Below are 26,050 nucleotides of genomic sequence, written 5' to 3' on the forward strand. Positions count from 1 at the left end.
AAGACGGTCACCGCCCACACAGGTACAGCAGGGCTGAACGGGGAAGTGGGAGACACCGGTAAATATGTATGGTATGGTAAATATATGGTATGGTAAATATTTATGGTAAAAATTTAAAAAAAAATGGTAAAAAGTAAATATGCTGTGAGTGCTGCTGGAAGACATGGTAGTGTTGATGTATGCATTTCATTTTTTGTTCACATTTACTAAAATATGATTAAAGCTGCCAAGATTTTTTTTTAAATGTGAAAATACACCTGTCATATCAGCCTAAATCACTAAAGCAATGGTAGAGTGATCCGTCCCCTCTAATTGAAACCCTGTAGATTCATCTTAAAGAGTAACTAAACCCCAAACCCAAATCTGTGGTGAAGCCTGACACCTAATGGTGAAAAGTAGGGCACTGAACTGGCCTTCTGCTATTGGCTGGTCTTTGTGCCAGGTGATGTCACCACCTGTTGTACTCTATAGAAGGACAAAATGGCACTTAAAGAGCATCTTGCTTCCTTAATGTCAGAATCAGAATCAGCTTTATTGGCCAAGTATGTACACATACAAGGAATTTGACTCCGGATTTTCGTTGCTCTCAATGTACTTACACAGAATAAATATGCAGCTAAAAACAAGGAAAACAAGATGAACAGAGGTAAACCTAAACTGTTAAAAAGTCTGTGATGTTTTATTGGTTGGAATTTTTTATTTTGCGTCCTGGTACATGATGAAGTCAGTAAAGATTTTCCGGTTTCCAGGAAGTAAAAGTAACTAGAAGGGAACTCGGAGAGCGCAGACCTCCGCCAAGGTTCGTGCTATTATTGCTTGTTTGTGAGTCGGATCCGGATCCGCTCCAAAATTCAATGGGTTCCTCCTTGGCCCATGCTACACCCTTCCACAAAGTTTCATGAAAATCAGGCCAGTAGTGTTTCCGTAATCCTGCTAACAGACAAACAAACAAACAGCACCGAAAACATAACCTCCTTGGTGGAGGTAATGAGTATAAACTAGGTGTTCGGTATGATAGAATGAGCTAAAAAGGTCAACAAATAATTTTCATTTCAGTGTGACTTCATCCATTCCATCCCATGGTTTCTGGGTAATGAAGTCCTTCAAAGTTTTAAAATTTCAGTTATCTCTCACTGCCACTTGGGGCCGCCAAAGTGCAAAGTTTTTAGTGCAATTTAAAATTGTTATTTGTTGTTGTGTGTGTGTGTGTGTATATTTATATCACTGTCCTCTCTGTTTGTCAATCTGTCTTGTGTGTGTGTTTGATCCGTCTCTGTGTATACGCAGTGTAATCTATGTGTCATAAATGCAGTGTGTGTTTGGTCCAGGCCCTCGCGGCGTGTCTGACCTCAGGTATCGCTCCAACGACTCCACGGCGCTCTGGGCTCCCGGCACCACGCGGCACCCGGCCGTGTCCTTCCTGTACGAGCTCTCCCTGGAGAACGGCACCTCGGCGCGGAGCGGGCGGGTGAGCGAGCCGGCGCTGAGGCTGCCGGGCCTGGCGGACGGGACGACCTACACGCTGGACGTGTGGGAGGAGTGTGACGGGGAGCGGCGGTCGGACCCCGCGCTGGTGTGTTTCGACGGGGTCAACGTGGCGTTCAAGCACCTGGTCGGCCCCGACGACGAAGACGAGGACGACGAGGACGAGGACGAGGACCTGGGTCAGTCGGGCGCCGGGTCTGTTGGCGGCGTGGGGAAATGCTTCAGGATCAGTCGTGTTGATGTCTTGAATCACCTGGTGGAGGCTAGGGCTGAACAATTAATCGAAATTTTACCGAAATTGCAATATGGCCTACTGCAATTTTTAAATCGCAGGAGCCGCAATATTTGTTAAAGGCGAAATGTGTCAAAATACCATTTTAAAGTAAATATTGTGGTGCTGCAGAGATGTCCTGGCCTACACATCATATTCTACAGACTTAAGAAAACATCTTTGTTTGGTACAGATCCCCGCAAAAATCACACCACAATCATTTTAATACGTTTTTCAATGAAAATGAGAATAATGATGTAAAAGTTATCATTCCCTCTAATATCGCAAATCATATCGCAGTTGCAATATCAGTCAAAATAATCGCAATTAGAAATTTTTTCAAGATCGTTCAGCCCTAGTTGAGGCTTATTTTAGAATATTGAACGTCTCGCTGCACATGATCCCACTTTTTACACGTCTTCTTACCAGTGACATTAATCATTTGATACGAAATATTGATTTAAAATTATTTTATTACAAGCTAAAGAAATTTACAAGCTTCCACCAAAAAACAGTCCATAGTCTTCAGAAATAACCAGTGGTGGAAAGTAACTAAGTACATTTACTCAAGTACTGTAGGCTACTTAAGTACAATTTTGAGGTACTTGTACTTTACTTGAGTATTTCCATTTTATGCTACTTTGTACTTATACTCCACTACATTTTCGAGGGAAATATCGTACTTTTTACTCCATTACATTTATTTGACAGCTATAGTTACTAGTTACTTTTCAGATCAATATTTTATATTTAAAACATTTGATGATCATCTTTATAAAATAACTATAAAACAGCATTGTTATAGATTAGACTACCCAAAAGTATAGCTAAATTGTTAAGATTAGCTTCACGTTGACAACTTTAAAATGCTGCTTACATGTACATGTATGTCAATAAATCAGTATTAATATTCCAATCATTTATGAAAAATATAACTCTCTAAATGGGGACAGTTTGCATAATGAGTACGTTTACTTTGATACTCTAAGTACATTTTGCTGCCAATACTTATGTACTTTTACTTAAGTAAGATTTTGAATGCAGGACTTTTACTTGTAATGGAGTATCTTTACATTGTTGTATTGCTACTTTTACTGAAGTAAAAGATCTCAGTACTTCTTCCACCACTGGAAATAACAGACCACAGAATGTGTTCATCAGAAGTATTTTTTTTTCTCCAGTGTAAATCTGATGGCAATGGAAATCATTCATTCATAATAATCATCACTCATATTAAACCTGAACTAATGTGTGCAGGATCTAAGGACTACAGAGAATGTGGACACTTTTAAGCAAAAACTTAAAACATACCTGTTCAGCCTAGCTTACCTGTCATTTTTAATGTCTTTATTTTAATCTTACAATTTTGTTTATTTTTATTTTAAATGTTAATGTTCCCATTTTATTCTAGATACATTGTCTATTTTTATTTTATTTTATGACCTCTCCTTTTTTGGTTCTTCAATTCTACTGCATTTTTATCTGTGTTGTGAAGCGCTTTGAGCTGCATTTGCTTGCATGAAATGTGCTATACAAATAAAGTTTTGATTGATTGATTGATTGAATGTCTTTCTGCCGTTCTGTTGCTGCTATAGAGCTGCAGTTTGACTTCTTCAGCCCGACTCTAGCGATGGTGGTGCCGTGGTCGTCAGACGGGCCGCTGCAGGACGGCGAGTTGGAGCCCAGAGCCAACGTGGAGAAGACGATCAAAAATAAAGTGAGGGAAAAGACAGATTTTATTCCCTTGCCTGATGATAACTGACTACAGATCCAGTTTCCACCTTACCTTCTACATAATTCATGATTGTTTATAATGATGGTCATTTTCCTTATGACTTGACCTTACTGACTGACCTTAATGACTAAACTAGAAGACATGGTTTACCCACGATTGTATTTAACACTACATCACTGTTAATAAGCCTGAATGTGGAATATATTAATTCAATTTATGAAAATTACACACAGTCCTTGGAGAAAGTATTTTTACACAAACTGCTGGAGAATTATGACATTGTCATAAGATGTAAGATTAAGAATAAGATGCACTTTATTGATCCCCTAGGGGAAATTGAGGAGACAATATCTTGAGGTACTGCTGGGTCATGATGAGAAGATTTTCAATTCAAAATGAGATATCCAACCTTTGAAAAAAAAACAGCCTATTCTTACAGTGATTGATGAACGTAGATCATCATAGTCATAACTGTAATAATAAGCCATAACTGTAGTCATGAGTCATGTTTAGAGGCATGTTGGTTTTTGAAATAGGCTACTGACTGTTCTACACACCTAGCATTTTTCTGAAACAGATATATGTCGTTTTGGAATGAACCCACGGTATCATAGTTTATCTTTCTCTGTGTCTGTCCTTTAGCTGCAGGAGCTGTTGAAAGGTTTCAGTCCACCGGCCCGCGTTCAGCTGCTTGACTTTGAACCTTCAGACGAAGAAGGAAAGACACAAATTCTCTTCACGTCGTTCGACGCCTCCGTGACGGAGGGAGACGTGCCGCTGCCCGAGGAAGATCAGCTGGACTACATTCAGTCGCTGAAAATGCCCAACATGGAGGTCACAGATGGGGTCATATACTGGGACGGTAGGAGACTGGAAACATTAATTCAAGTTGTTTAAGATAACCCCCAAAAAATGTTAAGATGTAATTTTTCCCTTTTTTCCGTCTTAGCTGACTAACTGGCCAAATAATCCTGCTTCTTAAAGTCATTTTGGAATAAACTAATAATCAGTGGTGTAGTGCAGGGTATACAGAGAGAGAGAGAGAGAGAGAGAACGAACTTCTGTGTGGATCTGTCACTATCTGTTGCAAATCAGCTGTTCCAAGAGACAGTTTACAAAAGAAACTACTGGCCCGTAGACTACATGCAAGGTGAGAGAATAGTTGTCCAATTTGCATGTGTGGATGGACTAAGGAATAAGGAATAGTTCACTCAAAATGCATAATTATGTGGTTGTCTCACCCTATAGTCTGTGGGCCAGTATTTATTGCAAAATCTGCACCTCTTCTGTGGCTATTGTTAATTTCATAATGATCCTTACTCCCTGAAGTCAAGCAGCAGAAGTTAAGTGACAATGTGCAAATACTAGCCTACTGGCCCATTTTTGGGTGAACTAAATATGCAGAGTAGTCTTACATGTCACTGTTTATAACACAGGGCATTTATCCTTTGCTGGACGCTTTAAAAAAAAAAAATTTGGGGCATAAATTAAGAGTATACCCACTTCTCCAGGCACCACTACACCACTGCTAATAATCCCCTATTTTCTTGGATTTATTAAATATATTTTCTTTTCATTGGTTCTTTTGTCAGATCCAGATGAATGTGCTTCCTCCAAGCAAACTTTGTGTCCCTCCAATTCTGTGTGTATCAACACTCTGGGCTCCTACACCTGTGTGTGTCAGCATGGCTACTATGACGTTGGCTCTCTCATCGTGCCTCCAGTGACTTCACATCCAGTCTGCAACGGTATGTCAATGCTCCCAGTAACACGATATTTAGCTAATAAAACCCAAGTCGCCTTTTCAGATGCAGAAATGTCTTTAATGGCGTAAAACTTCCAGCTGAGTTTGTGCATCCAAACACCAGAAGTGTCATCCATCCAATCCAGTGTGTTTGGCTCTTAAGAATATTAACAAAGGACTTGGTGGTTGATTTATTACTTGTGAAATAAGATTCCCTGTAGATGCCCACATGTGACTTAACACTGATATCAAGCTACATTTTTGATATATTTATGTTGCTGCAAATATGTGAATGAAATATGTGACTATTGGACTTATTTCACCCCTGTCAGCAGCTTTATAACCCCATAATTTATATTATGGGGTTATATTATAATTTTGTGCAATAATTCAACTGTGCAATAATTATTTACACTGTTATATATATTGTAGTATGATGCACATATTTGTACATATTTCTTACTTCTCTTATTTCTATATTATTATTGTGATATATTGTAGTATAATGCACATATTTTACATATTTCTTATTTTCTTATTTCTATATTATTATTATTGTGATATATTGTAGTATAATGCACATATTTTACATATTTCTTATTTTCTTATTTCTATATTATTATTATTGTGATATATTGTAGTATAATGCACATATTTTACATATTTCTTATTTTCTTATTTCTATTTTTCTTATAGTTTCTCTATGCTTATATATATATTTCTCTTCTAGAATGTGAGCAACTGCAAAGTATCCCAATTTCCCCTCGGGGATCAATAAAGTATTTCTGATTCTGATGTGAAGAGTTCTAGGTCAGGATCCTGTCGCTCAAATGTATTGAGACAAAGCTCATTAGTCGTGGTTACTGATTATATTGATTTTTGTTGCATCTTTGATTGATTGATGATATGTTTTCATCACGAAAACTTTCATTTAACATTTTCAGATCTTCAGATTCACAATTTTCAGATAACATTTTTTTCTAGGCATTATCCACACCTAAGTAGAATGACGCATGCAGCAGCTGTAACACACTGATGCAGCAGTATCAGATTCTTTCATGTGAGGTGAACAGACCTGATGATGCCGGCCTCGCTGCCCTGACCCTGACCCTTGCTTTCGAACAGAGAAAGGCCTTTTCAGCCAGTGCCTGGACAAGCTGATGGCCGGCGGGATAGCGAAAGCCTACCTGGCCTCTTTCTTCGGGGGAAAGGTGGATGTGGAGCTGAACGACGGGCGGTGCGGCGTGGACGAGAGCGAGGCTTTCTACTTCTTCCGCACTTCGCGCAAAACCTCTGCGTGTGGGACCAGGAGGCTGGTGAGCGGCCGTGTCATGAAAGATCATCTCATATAGTGCTTACAAAGCCAAAGGTGTCTGTCTGTGTGATGAAATTAGGCTGCTATAGGCAGCATGGAGCAAGTAAAGTTTGTGTTTTTTTGTGTCAAGTATATTTCTAGAGCGCTTTTAGCAAACAGGATTAACAGAAAACAAAGTACACAGATAAAGATAAAACCAGGGAGAACATAATAAGAGAAGATAATAACACAATAAGAACAAGAAGTACAAGTACACCACAAACTCTACACACACATTCGCACACACATATACCGTATGTATGCATAAGCAGGTGTGTGAGTCCACAGAATAAGTGTGTCCACCTATGTGTGTTTGGGCTCTGCCTATATAGGAAGCCTTCCCACCCACTACTCTTTCTGACCGTTTGCTTTCTCCTTTTTCTTTAATTTTTTGTAAATAGATTTTCTGTTAAAGCTGCAATAGGCAAGACGGGTCAAGACACACCCGTCTTGTCTGCCCAAATCACAAATTAGAGCTGCAACACAGACGAAGGTCCCATCATCTGTAACTGAGATGCCATAGAATCACCTTGTTTTCCCAGATTCATTTTGGGTGTCCGGGGAAATTTTCGTGGCGCACAGAATGTGACGAATCGAAACCTAATACAAAACTTCATCCAGAGAAAGCTGGATTCACCACGATGGTTGAACCTGCTGCGAAAATGTGTGAAACGTGTTTTTTTTTTCACCACCACCAGCCACAAAGAAGAAGAAATTTAGAAAAAGAAGAAAGAAATTAACAAATTTAGGTCAGAATGGGCAGTTTACGTTAACATGATTTCTGGGTAATGAAGTCCTTCAAACTGTTATCTCCAGCTGCCACTTGGGGCCGCCAAAGTGCAAAGTCACTAGGGCTGCAACTAACGATTATTTTCATTGTCGATTAATCTGTCGATTATTTTCTCGATTAATCGATTAGTTGTTTGGTCTATAAAATGTCAGAAAATGGTGAAAAATGTCAATCAGTGTTTCCCAAAGCCCAAGATGACGTCCTCAAATGTCTTGTTTTGTCCACAACCCAAAGATATTCAGTTTACTGTCATAGAGGAGTAAAGAAAGAAGAAAAAAGAAAGAGAGTAGGTTTCCAGGGGCTTTAAGAAACTGGAATCAGAGAATTTTGACTTATTTTTCTTAAAAAATTACTCAAACCGATTAATCAATTATCAAAATAGTTGGCGATTCATTTACTAGTTGACAACTAATCGATTAATCGTTGCAGCTCTAAAAGTCACCCACTGCAGCTTTAAAACCTTGTCTTTTGTCCCCTTTGTGTTACAATTTACTGTATGTCCCAGGTCATAACAAGGTGTGTGTGTGTGTGTGTGTGTGTGTGTGTGTGTGTTTGTCCAGGTGAACAAAACACACATTGAGTTCCAGAACACTCTGAGTGTGACGCTGACCAGAGAGCACACCATCACCCGCCGGGATCTGCAGGTCGTCTGGAAGTGCGTCTACCCACGAAACTACGTCCGCAACGCTCAAGTCAGCGTGGATCTGGAGTGGTGAGACGAGACGGATTACACTGTTTCCAGTACTACGATGTTACCATGGTTACTAGAAACATAGCAGGGTGTATTAGAGTGCAGGAGTTAGAGTTGGAATTAGCGACAGGTTTCATGATGATCATTCTTGGGTTATTAGCCTAGTTGATTGATTATGTTTTATTTGCTGTTGTGTAAACAAATAAAACCAGTCAAAGACTAGTCAAGACTTTCGTACAGGTATTTCTACGCTTTATAGTCACTGAGTCAGTTTCTTTCTGACTTCTTTCTCTTTATCTTTACCAAGGTTATTATCGTTAACGAAATAATGAAAACTAGGTGTGAAAAAACATTTTCGTTAACTGAAATAAAAATAAAAACGAGGCTTTACAAAAAAACGATAACTAACTGAAACTGTATTGTGTGTTTACAAAACTAACTAAAATAAACTAAAATTATAGAGAAAATGTCTTTAGTTTTCGTCTTTGTCAATTTATTTCATACATAAGCCTAGTATTTTTAATTTTTGAATCTCACCCCTGACAAATACCCCATATTATAAAAAAAGACTAAAACTAACACTGAAACTAATAAAAACCAAACTAAAACTAAGCATTTTCTAACTAAACTAGCAAACCCGCTTCAAAAACTAATTAAAACTAAACTGAAATTGAAAACAAAAAGTCAAAACAAAATAAAAATAAAAAACGAATGAAAAATGAAAAACTATAATAACCTTGATCTTTACTGACACTGACAGATGGAGTTTCGTAGGGTTTCTAGCAACTACCTAGTACACCATGGCAACCACCCAGAATCACCCTAGCAACCACCTAGTAGCACCATAGCAACCACTGTATATCACAGAGAAACATCTTACTAACTACAAGTATTACTACTAAAAGTGCTACAACCACTACTACTATGGCTACAATTAATCCTACTACTGCTACTAGTGTTACCACAACACCTACTACTACACCGATTGATGCTCTACACAAATTTTCTTCAAAAAAATGTTGCCTTTTTCTAGTTTCCTCACTGTGGTAGAAAGGATAAATGTCAGTAAATTAAAAGCAGAATTCCCCCTGGTTCTCATGAGGACAGTATCTAAACACACCGTCCCCCTCGCTGTAGGATTGCCTCTCTCTCCCTGGTGGAGTTCAACTCGTCCCTGGAGCTGGGCCTGACCTTGGCCTTGTACAGCGATGAGTCGTACTCCTACAGCTACCGGGACGCCGTGGCCCTGGGGCTCGAGGACACCCTGTTCTTCCAGGTGGCCCTCCAGACCAACGACTCCTTCGTTTCGGACGTCCTGCTGCAGGTGGAGTCGTGCTGGGCCACAGAGAGCCCCGACCCGCAGGATCAGGTCCAGGGCCTGATCCTTCAGGACGGGTGGGTGATAATGTCACTCTATTGATCCCTGTAGGGCAGTTCTCTGTTCGCCTGAGAGGGAGGGCAGAGGTCAGCTAGGGAACAACACCTTGGAGGTTTTTAGGGGTTCAGTGTCTTGGTTAATTTCTGTGTCGTTTCTGACTGAACTGATCATTTTGCCATGGATCGATCTTGTGATTTGATAATGTCAGCTTGTTAGCTAGTTAACCATAGTATCTGGTCAGCTAACCATCACTGTCTTGTTGTAAACACATAGCTTGCGCACTAGCTAACGTATCTAGAATCTAGCATTAGTAGTGGCTTGTAGTCAAAGTCCATCTGGTTTCACGTCTTAAAATCAGTGCTGATATGTCATAGTGTTAGGAAACTGTAGCTTTGATTTCTTCTTCTTCTGCATCTTACCATCTGAAATGCTCCAAGGTAAAAGAAGGAAGTGATAAGGTGATTATACTGAAGTTGTCAGTATCTTTAGATCTATGTTACTCTCCTAACATGTAAACTTTGCTCTAACTTGTGTGCATGTATTTCAGCTCAGAATATACCACGGAAATTGAATGGTTTAGGTCATTTTTACTGCTCTGATTTGCCCTGGGAAATATATTTTAACTGGATTAAACTGCATTGGGCGATAATGATACTGAATGTCAGTGAGGCGTTGCGCTCTCTCCTCTAGCTGCCCCGTTGACGACACTTTCCAGTGGCTCTCGGCTAACGGCTTGGCACAGAAGAGCAGATTTTCCATCCGAATGTTCACCATGCCCAAAGGCTTGCCCATCTACTTCCACTGCCTGGCCCAGGTCTGCGGGCACGACGAAGACTGTACCACGGTAAACTGAAGGGGGCAATCCCAAGGCTGTCATACACCTGGAAACATTTTGGGGCAATGTGTCTGTCAACAAGTATTTATTTACTCTGTGTATTTACATGCACAGAGTAAACCGGCTGTTAATAATCAGGTTAAGGTGTTATTCGGGTTAATTTGTTTACATGCAGCTTTGATATCCTGCAGCTGAGCCTCTCTGTTGCAGGAATAAACCAGTTAAGAGAATATTCATGTCTACCTGTGGTGTTTCACCCACAGATGGAACAGTCCAACTGTAAAAAGTATGAAAAAGGCTCGGCCGCAAACTAACACCTCCGTCTTTGACTGAGCAGTAGGTTACTTCTAATACAAGGGAAAGATGATCCCAATAGTAGCAATAAGTACTGCTCGTTGCCATGTTTTTTGTTGACATCAAAATGTACACATAACACTGAACGAGTCTGAGTTTGCCCAGACGGCGTAAACAAAAAATGAAAGCAGTAGGTTGTTTCCATGCCACAATAACCCGGTTAATATGGGAGTAAGCTGTGTTTCTCGTAATCGGAGTATCGACTTCAACTTGGATTATTCTAAAAGAGTTATGATGTTTACATGCGTCAGTGCAAGAAGCTAATGTTGCCCTAGCACATTGCCCAAAAAAGTTGCCCGGTGTAAAACCTGCTACATCAGTGCTCGCCATGCTGTACTGTACTGTGTGTGATGTGGAGGAACACTACTTGGTGTTTTAATACTCTATGACAGTGTTTCCCAACCCAGTCCTCAAGGACCCCTTTTCCTGCAAGTATTGGTTCCAGCTCTACTCTTGCGCACCTGATCCAGTTAAGGTCTTAATGCTGATTGGTAGAGACAGATCTACCTGAACAGAGCAGCATGAAAGTGTGTAGGCCCCAGTGGGATCAGGTGTGCAAGAGTAAAGATGGAATAAAAACTTGCAGGACAGGGGGTCCTTGAGGACTGGGTTGGGAACCATTGCTCTATGATGTACACAGCTAATTAGAAATACCCCCAAATTCCTACTGTTGTGTTTTTCTATTTGCCATGTGGATGAGAATCACTAATGGATGATTTTTGTTAAACTTGTAGAACTGCACCGCCGGGCAGCGCACCAAGAGGTCCGTCAGCAAGAGGGACGTAAACGCCAAGCGAGCCGCCGTGGTGTCCGCTGGACCGCTGCTGGTCGGCGTGAAGTCAGGAGTCCGGCCGCCTCCCTGTGAGTCGGATGTGTCGGGTTTGTCCGGAGGTTTAAACCACCGGTCACTTTTCATGGTGTAGATCTCGGATTGATGTGGTGAAACTACACAGTTAAAGCCGTCGCTCAGTTGATGCCTAGTGTATATTGCGAATGCCAAGGGGAATAAACAGGTGCTTTTATCTTGCATTTAAATTTAAGATCTTATTTTGAAGGAATGTGCATGGAAACTTCTTAACCCACTGGAAGATAATACACTTACAATACATTATAAGAAGATCCGGTATGACTTTTAATGCAGTGTAATGGTTATTTATACACATAGCACCTCATCCTTTATATCAAAACCCAATCTACATTTCAGCTCTGACATGACAGGCTCTGATTTGCTGTATGTGGAGAAATGATATGTTGTGAACCTGTTGAAGAGCCTGTAGTGGTTCACACACTGTATGACCCTTTAATCAATTAGGCTATAGCTGTATGATTTAAGCACAGTGTTAAGTTTGCTCAGTTTAAGTAAGCATTGTATTTAGAGCTGCAACGATTAATCGATTAATTGATTAGTTGTCAACTATTAAATTAATCGCCAACTATTTTGATAATCGATTAATCGGTTTGAGTAATTTTTTAAGAAAAATAAGTCAAAATTCTCTGATTCCAGCTTCTTAAATGTGAATATTTTCTGGTTTGTTTCCTCCTCTATGACAGTAAACTGAATATCTTTGGGTTGTGGACAAAACAAGACATTTGAGGACGTCATCTTGGGCTTTGGGAAACACTGATCCACATTTTTCACCATTTTCTGACATTTTATAGACCAAACAACGAATCGATTAATCGAGAAAATAATCGACAGATGAATCGTCAGTGAAAATAATCGTTAGTTGCAGCCCTAATTGTATTGTAACAAGATAACATGTCTTATCACTTCAGTAAACTCCAAATTTATTAAGAGATTCTCATGAAGCAAGTGAAATACTGAATCTTGAAAAAAGCCACGTTTTCTCCCAGTTCAGTTTCACTTGAACTGTCGTGGCATTTATGGCTCTAAGTCTGAACCGAACCACAGATATATACAATACTTTAATAAAATACAAGATATACTTTATGTCTATGGTGTGAGTGCAGGGTAAAAATAAAATGACTGTCTGTTTGCTTGCAGGGACGGAGCACATGACGATGATCTTCATTGTGGCCGGATCAATAGGCTTGCTGGGGATAACGGTGCTGGGTGTGAGCGCAACAAAAGCCATCATGAATTACTATGAACGACTACGACTGCAATAAAATGCTTGAAAAGGACAACATCTCTGTGTTTAACAGTTTATTAGTGGATCGTAAAAAGGCGTTAACATGAATAAGTGTCCCAGTATTAAATGAGACGGTAATATTCCTCCGTTTCTCCAACTCTTCTCTTTCTTAGCATTTCTCTCTTCCTTTCAGTGGTTAGGGTTTGGGTCCAATCTGTAAATCTTCAGCCGACAAGTAGCTGCTCCTGATTTCTCTTCATGTAATTAGTTTCTTAGCTAATAACTTTGTAAGTGAATTTGTTTCAGATTTATTACTGTTTTTGTGTACATTTGTTATACATGAATGGTCCACAGTTGTTTTATTTAAGGTTACACTAAATGACAGTAGATGATGGATCAGGACTGTCAAACTTCACTGCCCCTGTATTTTTTTATATATATATTTAATAATTAACACAATTCAGACGTCAGTAACAAAGCCAGTTCACTATGATACAAAACAGTACGAGAGAAGGGAAGACTAAATGCAGAAATTACGGTTTTATTAAATAACTGACATTCAGAAGTTCAATTTCTTAAACAAATTTCAGAGATTCTCTTAGGGGAAGCACTTCCCTCTTTGCAAACCGAAGAAGAAGAAATGTGGTGCGTCACTTCCGTTTCCAGTCGTCAACAATGGCGTCCCCCACGACAGAAGACGGCGTGAGTGAAGCACAAACCGGGAAGAAATCGAAAAAGACGAAAAACCAAGGTAAATTCTGGATGTTGTCGGGTTAGAAACGGTAAACTAACACCTGGCGGTCTGTTCACTCTGAAGCTGAGCTGAACTAAAAGGCTAAAACTGAGCTGTCGTCACGGCTAGCTACAGGCAGCACTGCACAGCACGCATGAATTAGCATTAGCTCGCGAGCTGCCTTGTCAACAGTTGCCAGGTGTTGTGGCGAAATGTGTTTCTCGTAAAAAAATGTTTGTTTCCTTTGGCGGCCTGTCTTCTCCTCGATTTCACACCAGGGAGGAAAGTTTCAGTTTTCAGTTGAAAATTTCAGGTTTTGTGGATTTTTTTGTGCATCTCACTGACTTTTTGAAAGGTAAAAACGTTTTATACAATATATAACACAATACGGGATTATTAAAAAATAAAAGTAGCCTACCTGCACCGAAAGTAGTTCCAAGTTCCCTCATAATGATCGGATAATAATAGTAGTAGTAGTAATAAATAACAGTAACTCTATTTTATAACACCATTCATACCTATAATGCAACTGTAAGTGCTTTACAAAAGATACATGGATTAAAACAATTGCAAGCAAATGCAAAAGCATGACAGAATGTCTCTAGTAAAAATGACATAAAAAAGAAAGAAAGATATAGAGAAAGATGTCAAGAAATATATCACGGTTGTCTCAGGCTATACCAGTGTTTCTCAACCTTTTTCATATCATGATGGACCCCTAATTTAGTCAACATTAGAGCCACAGACCCCCATTTGATGAGATTTTGTCTCTCGGACTCAAATCTGAGAATATTTTTTATTGTTGTGTAAGATTTTGTCCAGAATGCCATGACTCTCTGTATTGTAGGTAGAGAGATAACAGAGAAACCATGATCAAAACAGTGATTCTTATACATTCTCTAATTGTGTTAACTTCTCATAAATGAATCAATGGTGAATTTAAAAATTCATCAATTTGCTGGGGACCTCCTGGAACCCCCTCAAGGACCCCTGGGGGTCCTTGAGGGGGTTCCAGGAGGTCCCCAGCAAGGACCAGGAGGACCCCACCTTGAGAACTACTGGTCTATACATTAGATGACTCATTTATTAAAGACATTTCCTCCATGATAATTTCCCTGAGTAACGGCAAAATGACAAAACACCCCGAGGAAGATGAGGACACACCGGCAGGGAAGCAGATTTCACACACCTGACCTGCTGGTGTGTGTGTGTGTGTGTGTGTGTGTGTGTGTGTGTGTGTGTGTGTGTGTGTGTGTGTTGCAGTGGATGAGAGCGAGCTGCTGACGGTGCCTGACGGCTGGAAGGAGCCGTCGTTCAGCAGGGAGGACAACCCCCGCGGCCTGCTGGAGGAGAGCAGCTTCGCCACGCTCTTCCCCAAATACAGAGAGGCATACCTGAAGGAGTGCTGGCCGCTGGTGCAGAAGGCCTTAGGAGAGGCGGTGAGTTTCAGCTGGCTGTCCTGGGACTGGTGTGTGTGTGTGTGTGTGTTTGTGTTTAGCCTGTACTGGGCTGGTAAAGTTATGATATCGGTGCATAAAAGCCTTACTGTGCATGGCTGCTGCTGTTAGGGCTGGGCGATGAGGTTGGAATCAATATCATGCTAATCATAAGGATTTTGTTTTTATATCGATACAGATATTTATATATATTCAGTACTGTGCAAAAGTCTTAGGCCTAGATCATTATTTTTGTTTTATTTGTTTTGGTTGTTTTTTATTTGTTTGTGCTATTTGTTTTCTGCATTAGTGTGTGAGTAGACTGCGCTTTATAGTGTTTTTTTTATGTTTAGAAACTTTTCATTTCATTATTTTTGAAAGCATCTTCACTTTATGATTTTTTTTTTTTTACATGTGCCTAAGACTTTTGCACAGTACTGTATATCACAATATGGCTCATACATGCTAAATCACATGTTAAATAATCAAATTAAGGTTCATGGCATTGAACTGAATGGTGAAATTTTCAAATAATATTCCTTAAAATGTTTCATACCTCATTTTGTCAGAGTTTTTAAATAAAGTGTTCTAGTTATCATCAGTTTATACAGCAGAATTGTGCATCATGATATCCCAAAATCACCAAATCATCACCATATGATTGCACTGAAAGGCGATAAATGATAATATTGAATTATCGCCCAGACCTAGCTATAATACATACATTGTATTCTGTATAGATGGGTATAAATGTGTCATGTACCAGTTGTGAGTTCCAGACACCGTTCGCCAAATCCGACACACTCTTTGATGTCAAATTAGAAGTTTCAGCTTCTCAAATATGTTTTACGTCACTTGCCTCTTTAAAAAAATCTGTGCTGTAAGGCTGGAAAGAGTTGAGTAAGTGTGTAACGTGGATTTCCCCCCCCCGCCCCCCACAGCACATCAAGGCCACCCTGGACCTGATTGAGGGCAGCGTCACGGTTTGCACCACCAAGAAAACGTTTGACCCGTACGCCATCGTGAGAGCGAGGGACCTCATCAAGCTGCTGGCCAGGAGCGTCCCGTTCGAACAGGTGATCGACAGCGGGCTGGGTCAAAGCTGCAGGGGGGAACTTTCATGGATCGATTTATTTATAAATTTTTTTCATTATTATTATTGCAGGCAAATAATACACATAACACACACAACAATATGATGACATGACAATATATCCCTACAAAAAAATAAAAGGAGAGAAAAACAAATTCAATAACAAAAAAATAAAAAAGTAGTAAAAAAAAAAAGTAAATAAAAAAAAATAAAAAATAATAAAAATAAAAGGATCCCTTTAGTAATTCAAATAATTAGATTGACAGTACCAGTACATTTAGAAACTGTTATATACATATGACAGGTAGAGCGTATTTAGAGTTTTATATAGTCCCACTCTTCACCAGAGCAAATTTTTTCCCATTTCATATCGTGTTGTGCTACTTTGTAATGGTTTGTAGCAATTATTTTATTATTAATATAATTATTGGATCGACGTTTATTCATTACAAATGAAAATGCTGACAAAAAGGCCGGCCGACTCTTCTTAAAGTCACAGTTGAGGGTTTTAGCATCAATAAACAATAGAAAAGATTTGTTTTCTGGTGATTAAGGTTCTTCTCGGTCGTTCTTTGCCTCCAGGCGGTGCGGATATTACAGGATGACGCGGCGTGTGACATCATCAAGATCGGGACCCTGGTGAGGAACAGAGAGCGGTTCGTGAAGCGGAGACAGAGGCTGATCGGCCCCAAGGGCTCCACCCTTAAAGTGAGTCCCACACCGGAGGCTTTGGTCCCGTCCACACACACCTGAACCGTCCGGCTCAGTTCACCTCTGTGGTTTCATCTTCAGCTACACAGGAACACAAAACTTTCCCTTTCCAACATTTCTCTCTGATGTTTACCGGCTTCTCCGCAGACACAATGAAAACCCAACATGGAGCTGAAGCCCATGACCCTGAAATTAAGGCTCCGTTCACACTGCAGGCCTTCATGCTCAGTTCCAAATTGCTGCTAATTGCTTAACAGTATGAACCTCCCAAGTTTTGACTGAATCGAGGCGTCTCCCCAAATACCAATCAAGTCGACTATTTGTCTTTGTTTTCATTGTTGTGTCTCGTTCTAACGCTGCTGTGTTGCCAGAATTATCAAAATTGTCTCAGGTGAATGACGTAAAAAGTCTTATGTGCTCAGGATCATATTTTCCACAACATATCTACAGATCAGGATTGAAAAAATGCGACTCCATGCAGCTTTTTGTTCACACTGATTAGAAAACATCAGATCTGTGTCACATGTGAAGGGAAAAAAAATCAGAATTGGGACAATTGTAGGGCAGCGACTAACGATTATTTTCATTGTCGATTAATCGATTAGTTGTTTGGTCTATAAAATGTCATAAAATGGTGAAAAATGTGGATCAGTGTTTCCCAAAGCCCAAGATGACGTCCTCAAATGTCTTGTTTTGTCCACAACCCAAAGATATTCAGTTTACTGTCATAGAGGAGGAAAGAAACCAGAAAATATTCACATTTAAGAAGCTGGAATCAGAGAATTTTGACTTATTTTTCTTAAAAAACTACTCAAACCGATTAATCGTTGAAGCTCTAGACAATTGTAGCTGCAGTGTGAACAAAGCCTAAGAGTCTGTGTCTGTAGTCAGTATGGTGCAATTTGGGCTGAACGTCACTAGGTGGCGACGTTGCTTCTATTCAGCTACAACGTCTGACTGACTGCAGCTGGAACAAAACAACAACACAGTGGACAGATTGAATATATTATATTATATTATATTATATGAGCTGTGAGTTAAAAAGCTTTACTTTTCTCTTCCCTCTCTTCTCTCCAGGCGTTGGAGTTGTTGACCAGCTGCTATGTGATGGTGCAGGGAAACACTGTGTCAGCGCTCGGGCCGCACAACGGCCTGAAGGAGGTAAGAGCCTCATGACTTCTGTACTGCAGGGCTTATGGTCAGGGAGGGAGGGGCAAGTCAGAAGGTCGCTGATAATCATAAGGCTTCACAACCACTGATATAAACAAAATATAAACAGTTTTCTTTTTTCCTAAATTTGTTTTCTGTAATCTGTGAAATCACGTTTTTCAACTTAGTCTCCATCTTTTGCCGCTTTTCCACCGCATGGTACCGGCTCAACTCGACTCGACTCTACTCGCCTTTTTTTGGTTTTCCATTGGGCAAGTACCAGGTACCAGGTACCATATTACCTGGTAGCTGGTACTTTTTTTGGTAGCACCTCCGTCGAGGTTCCAAGCGAGCTGAGGCGATACCAAAAGGTGATGTGAAAACACTGCAGACTACTGATTGGTCAGAGAGAATCGTCATCATTGCGCGACACGGGACATATATGCTAACGTTAGCTACCAGGCTAGCTTACCCTCTTGCCGCCTTGAGCAGCCAGAGAACAGTCTGCTGTCTCGCTGCCTTCAGCCTCTTCTGAAATAAAATCTGTTTCCTTGCTGTGACTAACAGCCACATACCGAGAATCCAGAACATCATCCCTTCCATATCCTCCATTGTTGCTGTGTGAAGATGACATCACGGCAGTTTCATGCGGCGTCGCTATGATGACCAGTTGTGGGGGGGGGCACATTGAGGGTGTACTATCTGCAGTGGAAAACCAAGTGGTACTACCACCATATAAGCGAGTAGAGTCAAGGCGAGTCGAGTCGGTACCATGCGGTGGAAAAGCGGCTTAAAGCGCTCCTCACTGTGGTGTTTCTTCACTGCTCTTCCCAGAGATCACCTGTCAATCAAACAGTTTGTGGGCGGAGCTTGGATTTTTCTGTTGATGCAGTTTGAGTTTCTCGTTTCTCTGCCTGTTCAGCCATGGTGGCTATCACTGCTCATGCTAACTACCCAGTTCTTCTTCGTCTTCTTCTTCTTCTTCTGTTTATTCCAAACAAACCGGAATGATGTGTGAGACAGATTCCCCTCAGGTCTAATCGAGATCTTGTTGAGCTGAGAGAGAAATGAGATGAAACTTTAATGATCCCTGCTGGGAGATTGGGTCGTTGCAGCAGCAGCAGCAAATAGTAACAGGACACAGCAGAGATAAACAGAGTAGAATTAAGAATAAAGCATTCAATGTAATGCAAGAATGGTAAGTAGAAAGAAAAGAAAAGCTTGGAAAATATATTAATTACAGCATATATGGAGGGTGTGCAAAATAGCAGCAGTAGAACGTGTTGTGATGAAGGGGAAAATAGTGAAAAGAAATATGTATGATATCAAGTGAGTTGTGTTTGGGAATTTGGGCTGGAAAAGAGTTTAAGATTCTCCTCTATTCTGCCTACAAATGGATGAAGACATTTTTCTGTAAAGCAAGAGAGAATATTGAGAAATCTTTAAAGACACTTCCAAAGAACATCTGCTTCTGGGGCTTTAAGACTCAAAATCAAAGTGTTTTAATGCCAGTATGACTGCTTTTTTTTTTTTCCATGCAGAACCATTATACAGTTATTACAAATGGGCAGAAGATAAAACATTGTACGATAAAACTTAAATTAATTGAGAATATTCCCAATTTCCCCATGGGGATAATTTAAGTTTCATCTTCTCTTATTATGTTTTATCATAACTGAATACGCTACATAGACTATGGGGTGGGGGGGGGGGGGGGGGTCATGTTCTAATATTTAATTAGTACTAATCAGAATCAAATCAGAATAGAATAGAATAGAATGATCTTTATTGTCATTATACTCAGGTACAATGAAATTTCGCCTGGCTTCTCTCGGTGTAGTCAAAAATAAAACAAATAAATAAAAGCAGTGATAGCAGCATAATGTTACGAAAGACTTTAAAAATAAAAGGCACTAAAATCAAATTTACACATTTACAAATTTACAAAGGTTGAATGTTATAAATATTAATGAATAGATGTTAAATCCTTGTGTTTATAAATTATGTCTGTGGTAGCAGTCTCTGAGGGTGGAGGTGTGTGTGTCACAGTCCTTGATGTATGTGTGTGTGTGTGTGTGCTCACAGTTCTTGTAATCTGTTCTGTGGTTATTACGGTTATTGATCAAGTACAATAAATGTAGAGAGAATGTGGTTGTTTCTAAAAATCTGCCCGTCTGTTATTCAGGTGCGTAAAGTGGTGATGGACACCATGAAGAACATCCACCCCATCTACAACATCAAGGTACGCTCAAACAGCTGGTTGATCTTGATCTGTGTGTCAAATAGTTTTATGCCGGGTCACATCTGTCACCAGCAGAGAGGAAGTGTGAAAAGACAGGATGTGGCTTTTATGTGTCACCAACTCACCAGCAAAGTGTCACCAGTGTCAGCAGCAAACCGGTTTAGACTTGCCCGCAGCATCTGAAGCTGCAGCAGGGAGGTGACCCGACATGAACTGTATTTGCCACTGTTATCTTTACCGTTTGTTTTAAACCACTTGGCATACCAGGTGGGTGGGGTTTTGCCATGTAGAACTGTTGGGAGAAAATTTAGACAACAGGAACAAGAATTTCAGTCAGTTTAGTATACTTTTCTTTGCCTATCTATATGAATTGTCCTGATTTGATAAACTAAGATAAATCAGCCCTAAGCAGATTCTCGGCTGGGTACCGATGGCTTTAAAACTCCTCGTCCTGCTGCGGTCATGCCCGATGAAGATGATTTCCATCCTTGTTCTGGATCTCCTGACTGAAACAGATCTCTCTCTGGGCTTGTGTGCCGAGGTCGGCACAACCTGGAGCTGAGGGCGTGAAACCAAAACAAGCTAAAAGAGTTCTGCTAAAAGAGTTTATTTAAAGAGACGCCTTGATATGTTGAGGTTTGGTCTGTTGTTTCTCCTCACCAAGCACTGGTCACACTGTGGTTTATATTTTGACACTTGGAGAAAAATGAATGTGTCCCTTGAACCAGCCTCTTATATACAGAACCTGTATTTGTTAGGGCTTGGTTTTCAAAACACATAAAAACGCAAAAAGCTGGATTCAATTTACAGTGACAGAAATCAATTTTCAGCTTGCAGAACACATTTGGTCAAAGTATCAAATCTTTATAAAAAATAAATATCATTAGTATTAATTAGAGCTGCAACGATTAATCGATTGATCGATTGGTTGTCAACTTTTAAATTAATCGCCAACTATTTTGATTAATCGGTTTAAGTAATTTTTTAAGAAAAATAAGTCAAAATTCTCTGATTCCAGCTTCTTAAATGTGAATATTTTCTGGTTTCTTTACTCCTCTATGACAGTAAACTGAATATCTTTGGGTTGTGGACAAAACAAGACATTTGAGGACGTCATCTTGGGCTTTGGGAAACACTGATCCACATTTTTCACCATTTTCTGACATTTTATAGACCAAACAACTGATCGATTAATCGAGAAAATAATCGACAAATGAATCGACAATGAAAATAATCGTTAGTTGCAGCCCTAGTATTAATCTTTTATTATTTTGCAGCCGTTAAAGTAGTAATCGAGCAGTATTGAGATTTCAGTTGAAGACAACACTGAACAGAAACACACTACACCATACATTCATAGCCAAAGCATCATATTATCATTGTTTCCAAATTCTCATCCATCATCTATTCCCACATTGTCTGACCCCGGGACCCCGGCCAGACGCTGATGATCAAGCGGGAGCTGGCCAAAGACCCCGACCTGCGGCTGCAGAGCTGGGAACGCTTCCTGCCCAACTTCCGCCACAAGAACCTGGCCAAGCGCAAGGAACCCAAGAAGAAGAGCGCGAAGAAGGAGTACACGCCGTTCCCTCCGCAGCAGCCGGAGAGCAAGGTCAGTGGAGTCAGACGGTCTGTTCAGTCCGTTTCAGGTTCTCAGGAGTTTGGACCAAGGTTATTATAGTTTTGCATTTTTCATTGGTTTTTATTTTTATTTTGTTTTTGACTCTTTGTTTTCAATTTCAGTTTAGTTTTAATTAGTTTTTAAAGCAGGTTTGCTGGTTTAGTTTTTATTTTTTGAAAATGCTTAGTTTTAGTTTAGTTTTTATTAGTTTCAGTGTTAGTTTTAGTCTTTTTTTGTAATATGGGGTATTTGTCAGGGGCGAGATTCAAAAAATGTAAAAAAATAAATAAATAAATTGAAAGATAGATTTCATATCCATTCAAAATACTAGGCTTATGTATGAAATAAATTGACAAAGATGAAAACTAAAGACATTTTCTCTATAATTTTAGTTTGTAAACACACAATACAGTTTCAGTTAGTTATCGTTTTTTTGTAAAGCCTCATTTTTATTTTTATTTCAGTTAACGAAAATGCTTTTTCACACCCAGTTTTTGTTATTTCATTAGTTTTCATTAACGATAATTACCTTGGTTTGGACTTTTTAAGTAACAAGCACAGCGTCTGTATAGTCCTGTGGTGTTTTGTAGTGATAACATATAAAGTTAATTATCATGTTATTTGAATGTGATTTCAGCTCTGGTTCCCTAGTTGGTCATCAGAAAATACAGTAATGTTGCAAACACAGTGTATAGCATATTACATAAATACATAGATGGACTTCTTATTCATAATTCTGTTTCATCACCACCGGCCATCTTGGTAGGAAAATAACAGGTGATTGTAATTAACAGGTGAAATTGACATCATGGGCAGTGGTGGAAAAAGTACTCAAATCCTTTACTTAAGTGGAAGTAGCAATTACATAATGGAAAAATATTCCATTAAAAGTAAAAGTTCTGCATTCAAAGGTTTACCTAAGTAAAAGTGTAGGAGTGTTAGCAGTAAAATGAACTTAAGTATAATACTTGAATTGAAGTACAATATTTGAATGTATAAGTAAAAGTAGAAAGTCTCACAAATTGGAAATACTCAAGTACTGTACTTGAGTAAATGTACTTTACTTTCCACCTCTAATCATGGGAATACTATGAATACAACAATGTGTTTATTATAAAATGCTGCAGTATGTATTTCCTTATGATTATAAAATTATTTTAGCTCTATATATGGCTATATTCATCACAATATTACAGCAGTCCATGGAAACTAATAAATGAAGAACCGAGAAGTAAGTTCTCCTGCTGTGTGATGTCATCGACCGTCATTTGCATACAAAGATGGATTATGGGAGATTAAAATCGCAGTTTAGATGTTGAGATTTGTAATTTTAAAGTTACATTTTCACAACAATGAGTGAAGAGTCTTAGTCTTTGTCTTGTGGAAAATGAATTTGAGTTTTTAAAATCTTATTACTGTAATGATTTAACAAATTTGTGTTGTACTTTATTATGCAGACTGACAAGGAGCTGGCCACAGGAGAGTTCTTCCTTCGAGAGAGCGTGAAAAAGAGGAAGAAGATGGAAGAGATCAAGGTGAGCACGCTTCATTTACCCACAATGCAACACCGTACGCTGCAGTGCCTGTTTGCATCTGTGATTTATAGCAATAAAATGCAGTCTGTCTTCAGGCCAAGAGCTCGCATCTAGAGCCATTTAGACCCAAAAAAACATCTGTGATGGGAGGTGACATGCTGTTCCTCTAACATCCAAACAGGCTGCTGTATACAGGGTCTTTAAAAAGCCTGGAAAAGTCTTAAATCATCTGAATTCAAGGCCTTAAAAAGTATTAAAACGTCTTAAATATAGTTATTATAGATTTTATTTTTTTCACCCTGTACTGACAGGTTTCTTTGCTCTGCATTTCCTCTCTTGGATTAATACCGAACAGGGTTTTGAGTACAATATGCAACATGTTTTTTTATTCTATCTGCTTTACTTGAACACATTTGGGCTTCATGTCCCATAACAATTAACTTCCCGGTGTCCTTCTTCTTCTACTGCTCATTTATAGTTTCAGAGCTTTGATTAGCTTTGTTCAATCAGAAATAGGCCGGTGTAAGTTGATCTTTAATTCAGTTCCAGGTGGCATTAAAACGGGCTTAAAGACTTCAAACTGCAGATACCTTGGTACATGGAGGCTCACCCTGAGTAGCACGAGTTTACTTTGGATCCTCAGGATTGGTAAATGTTTGACTATCACTGTTCTTTTTTTTTTTTTTTCTCAGGTCAAACAAGCAGAGGCGCTGACCAAGAAGCAGGAGGAGCGGAATAAAGCTTTCATTCCACCTAAGGAGAAGCCTTTGATGAAGAAGACCAATAAAGGTAGAAACAAAGTCACACACTTTCTCCTGAGAACAAACCAGATCGGTCTGACAGACGATATTCTGTGCTTTGTAATAACACATCTAACATCGTTGGTTTGTTGGCGTCAGATTCCCCTCTTTGCTTTTGTTCCCCAGTTGAGAGGAAGAGTGGATTAGGAAGTCAAACAGCAGAGCAGAACTTTCCTCTCTTCTCCGCCCCTCATGATTCAGGACAATAGAGCGTTTCAGTTTTAGGATTAGGATGTCGGGTTGAAACAGAGTTGGACTGCGCTCTTAGCTGTTCAGGATTATGAACAACAGCAGCGAGGCCACAGTTTTGGTGAAACTAGAGTCACAGAGGAAGAAGTTTTTCTAGATGAGGCGACGCAACATACCCAAAATGTAATATCACAATACTGTCCCGCCAAAATATTGCGATTATAAAGGGGGGTCGGTATGTTATTTTATTTCTTCTAAATTACATCTAATTTTTTAGTTTAGTTTCTATTGCCTTTCTTTTATTACTTTTTTTTTGTCCCCCTTTACCCTTTGAGAGGTCCTTCTGTCCTTTTGCCAGGCCGTCATTGTAAATAAGAATTTGTTCTTAATTGACCTGCCTGGTTAAATAAAGGTTAAATAAAAAAATGAATAAAAAACATCACATTTAGTTAGGGTTAGTTAGTTAGGTTAGGGTTAGAAATGTGATCTTACTTTTCAAGCATTGGAGGAAAAAAAAGGGGGGGGGGAATCCAGGAAAATGAGCTGGTTGTAGAAAAGGGAACTACTTGAAATAAAATGACACATTTTTCACTACAACTATGATTTTTTTATTTTTTTTTATTTTTAGATCCTACCACTAGTAGAATCTCGGTTTAAAAGTTTGCACAATTGTGATCTAAGTAAGACATGGTTCTGTGGACGGGTGTGGGATGGGGGGGCGGGGCAATACTTGATACTGAGGAAAATATCGCGACATTCACTAAATATCACGGTCGGCCCAAGCCTACTCATGACTTCCCGTTTCCTCTCCCTTCACTTCACCCATCTCAAAAGCCTGATGAATAGAAACCCCATCCAAAAGGTGTAACTCATAGATGTACGTTTCCTCTTTGTCGACCTCCTCTGCTCTCCTCTCTGTCCGCAGCTCCTTCGGAAGGCAAGCTGGACATCGAAGCCATCAAGGACAAAGTGAAGAAAGCCAAAACCAAGAAGCTGGGCGCTCCTCCGCCTGCGAGCCCGGCTCCGCCCAGCAGCACCGCCGCCGACAAGAAGAAGAAGAAGAAAAACAAAGGATAATAAACTACAGACTGATAACAACCACTGTACCGTTTGACGCGGTCTCAGAATAAAGACTGCAGAGGCACAGGACATCCGACTTTGGGACGATGTGCTTCGGAAAATGATACTGAATTCCATCACCTGCTGGGAGGGATCGCCTGTTCATATTGTCCTACATAATCATCCTGTATCTGGAGGCCAATTCTGAATTATATTCAGTGTTGCTTCTATAGAGATCAACAAACAGGCTACCAATGAGTGATGTAACACTTATTCCTCTCCTCCCATTTGTTGATGCTTTTGTCAAGGTTTTCTACAGTCAGTATTTATATTATTTGCAAAATATATATTTCTCCTTTTTGAAGACTGAGACGTTTGTTCGGGAGCAGGCAGATCGGATCCAGGATCAGTTCTGGCCTACAAGCTAAAAAGGCAGTCGCTCTGATGTTGGTCAGAAATTAGATTTTTGCCCTTTTGTTAGTCAGAGGATGATAAGAAGATATACTTTTTTTTATAAGTCAACAAATCACATTTTCAGAGTTTTTCATGAGTCATTTCTCTGGGTAGTGGGTAGTTTTTTTTTTTTTGCAGTTTTACAGCGGACATTTGCTGCCGTTTACTTTGTAGGACAGTGATTTTTTATTTACTTTTTGACAGTTTTATGTACAGATCTGTTGTGCACAAAGAATAAAAAGATTGAACTCTGTCTTTTTAAACCTGCATCCACATCTCATCACATCTCATCACTCAGT

General features: G+C 39.6%; 1 protein-coding gene across 1 annotated transcript; it reads left to right on the plus strand.

Annotated features, from left to right (window-relative positions):
- The first annotated feature begins 13,398 nt into the window (after nucleotides 1–13,398).
- On the plus strand, nucleotides 13,399–25,328 carry krr1 (KRR1 small subunit processome component homolog). Its single transcript, XM_071540575.1, has 10 exons — nucleotides 13,399–13,481; nucleotides 14,727–14,902; nucleotides 15,841–15,975; nucleotides 16,575–16,700; nucleotides 17,781–17,864; nucleotides 20,038–20,094; nucleotides 21,536–21,706; nucleotides 23,173–23,250; nucleotides 23,943–24,039; nucleotides 25,165–25,328. The coding sequence occupies exons 1-10, from the start codon at nucleotides 13,406–13,408 to the stop codon at nucleotides 25,314–25,316; spliced, it is 1,152 nt and encodes a 383-aa protein (XP_071396676.1). The 5' UTR covers nucleotides 13,399–13,405; the 3' UTR covers nucleotides 25,317–25,328.
- The last annotated feature ends 722 nt before the right edge of the window (nucleotides 25,329–26,050 follow it).

Source organism: Centroberyx affinis, unplaced genomic scaffold (genome assembly GCF_046629955.1).
Source record: "Centroberyx affinis isolate AG114_WGS23_722 - 3 ecotype Tasmania unplaced genomic scaffold, CSIRO-AGI_Caff_v1 ptg003688l_1, whole genome shotgun sequence".
Classification (NCBI taxonomy): Eukaryota; Metazoa; Chordata; class Actinopteri; order Beryciformes; family Berycidae; genus Centroberyx; species Centroberyx affinis.